The sequence below is a fragment of the Cyprinodon variegatus genome, unplaced genomic scaffold, assembly GCF_000732505.1.
Source record: "Cyprinodon variegatus isolate N-32 unplaced genomic scaffold, C_variegatus-1.0 Scaffold1879, whole genome shotgun sequence".
In the NCBI taxonomy this organism is placed as follows: Eukaryota; Metazoa; Chordata; class Actinopteri; order Cyprinodontiformes; family Cyprinodontidae; genus Cyprinodon; species Cyprinodon variegatus.
The window spans coordinates 55,163-56,411 of record NW_015152332.1 but is presented as its reverse complement, the minus strand read 5'-3'; the positions used below and the strand labels follow the sequence as shown (position 1 = coordinate 56,411).

The 1,249-nt window shown below is 48.3% G+C and overlaps 1 protein-coding gene across 1 annotated transcript in view; it reads left to right on the top strand.

Annotated features, from left to right (window-relative positions):
- tmtc1 (transmembrane and tetratricopeptide repeat containing 1) overlaps positions 1-803 on the top strand; it is a 19,938-nt gene extending 19,135 nt beyond the window's left edge. The window contains exons 12-13 of the mRNA XM_015404862.1: positions 408-516; positions 633-803. Of these exons, the coding sequence (XP_015260348.1) occupies positions 408-516; positions 633-788 (265 nt within the window). The 3' untranslated portion in view covers positions 789-803. The remainder of the gene's footprint in view (positions 1-407; positions 517-632) is intronic.
- Positions 804-1,249: the final 446 nt, after the last annotated feature.

Sequence of the window (1,249 nt, the reverse complement as noted above, 5' to 3'; positions counted from 1 at the left end):
GTCTGCAGCATTTCAGCAGTGTGTCTGCGACATGTCTGCAGCATGTCTGCAGCATTTCAGCAGTGTGTCTGCGACATGTCTGCAGTATGTTTTGTTTTGATTTGGAGCTGTCTAAGTGCTGACACCATGAACCAGAGGAAGGTGAAAGCAGTGGAGCAGAACAGAACCATAACGACCCTCAGCCAGCCTGGATCAGTCTGTTTGGCATCCAGCGATGCGGCCCCTCTGACCTCCCATTTGTACAGGAAGCTGATGTCATCCAATGATTGAGGATCAGCAAAGATCTGCATGAATGTCTGACTGTTAGAATAAACTCTGAACCTGGAGCTTTCTGAAAGGACTCCCATCCCCTGAACTTTGCCTTCCGTGTCATTGCAGTAGCTTCTAATGATGATGTTTTCTTAAAGGTCCCAAGGAAATGAGGAAGAGGCAGAAGCTCTGCTGAAAGACTCTATCCGCTACGGTCCCCATTTCGCTGATGCTTACTCCAGTTTGGCGTCTCTCTATGCTGAACAGGTAAAGGAAGCTGCGCCTCACTCCTCCTGCCTTGTTTCCCAGTTTTCCTAGAAGCTGTCAGGTTGCTGATCTGCTGCTGGGAACCTGCTCACTCTTCCTCCACCTTTTCCCTCCAGAGACGGTTTGCTGAGGCCAACCAGATGTATTTGGAGGGAATAGAGAGCTGCCCCGACAGCTCCGACCTCCATAACAACTATGGCGTCTTCCTGGTGGACACGGGTGAGTTCAACTGTTGGTCTGTCTGCACTGATGGAGCGCTGCTCCTCCAGTGATCATAGGTCAGAGACTCCTGAGTTTTATTGGAAGCACTGAGGTAGGAAAGCATCAAATCGTCTACTTTTAGATAACTAGCCTGTCACATCAACCAATAAGAGCAAATCCGTCTCTGTCGGCTCCTCTGCAGCGCAGCATGGAGGTGATCAGCCTGAGCTGCAGGCCTCTTGCTGTCACTCAGAGCAGTTTACTGCTGTAACCATGGTGATTAAACGTGCCATGGCGTGGGAAGCTGCAGCTTTTCATGAATATGTTTGGATCCAGCAAACAGGAAGCTTCTTTATCAAACATCTTTTAAAAACATCCAGATAAAGCAAATCATCATAAAGTGAATTTTGGCCAAATTGATAGAAATCCAATGAACACGCAGGATAAAGAGCTCTTTACCTGAGCTGACAGGTGGCAGTGAATGCATCAAGGACCTCCACTGTTTCTTCAGCAGATCCTCTCCTGAACATCT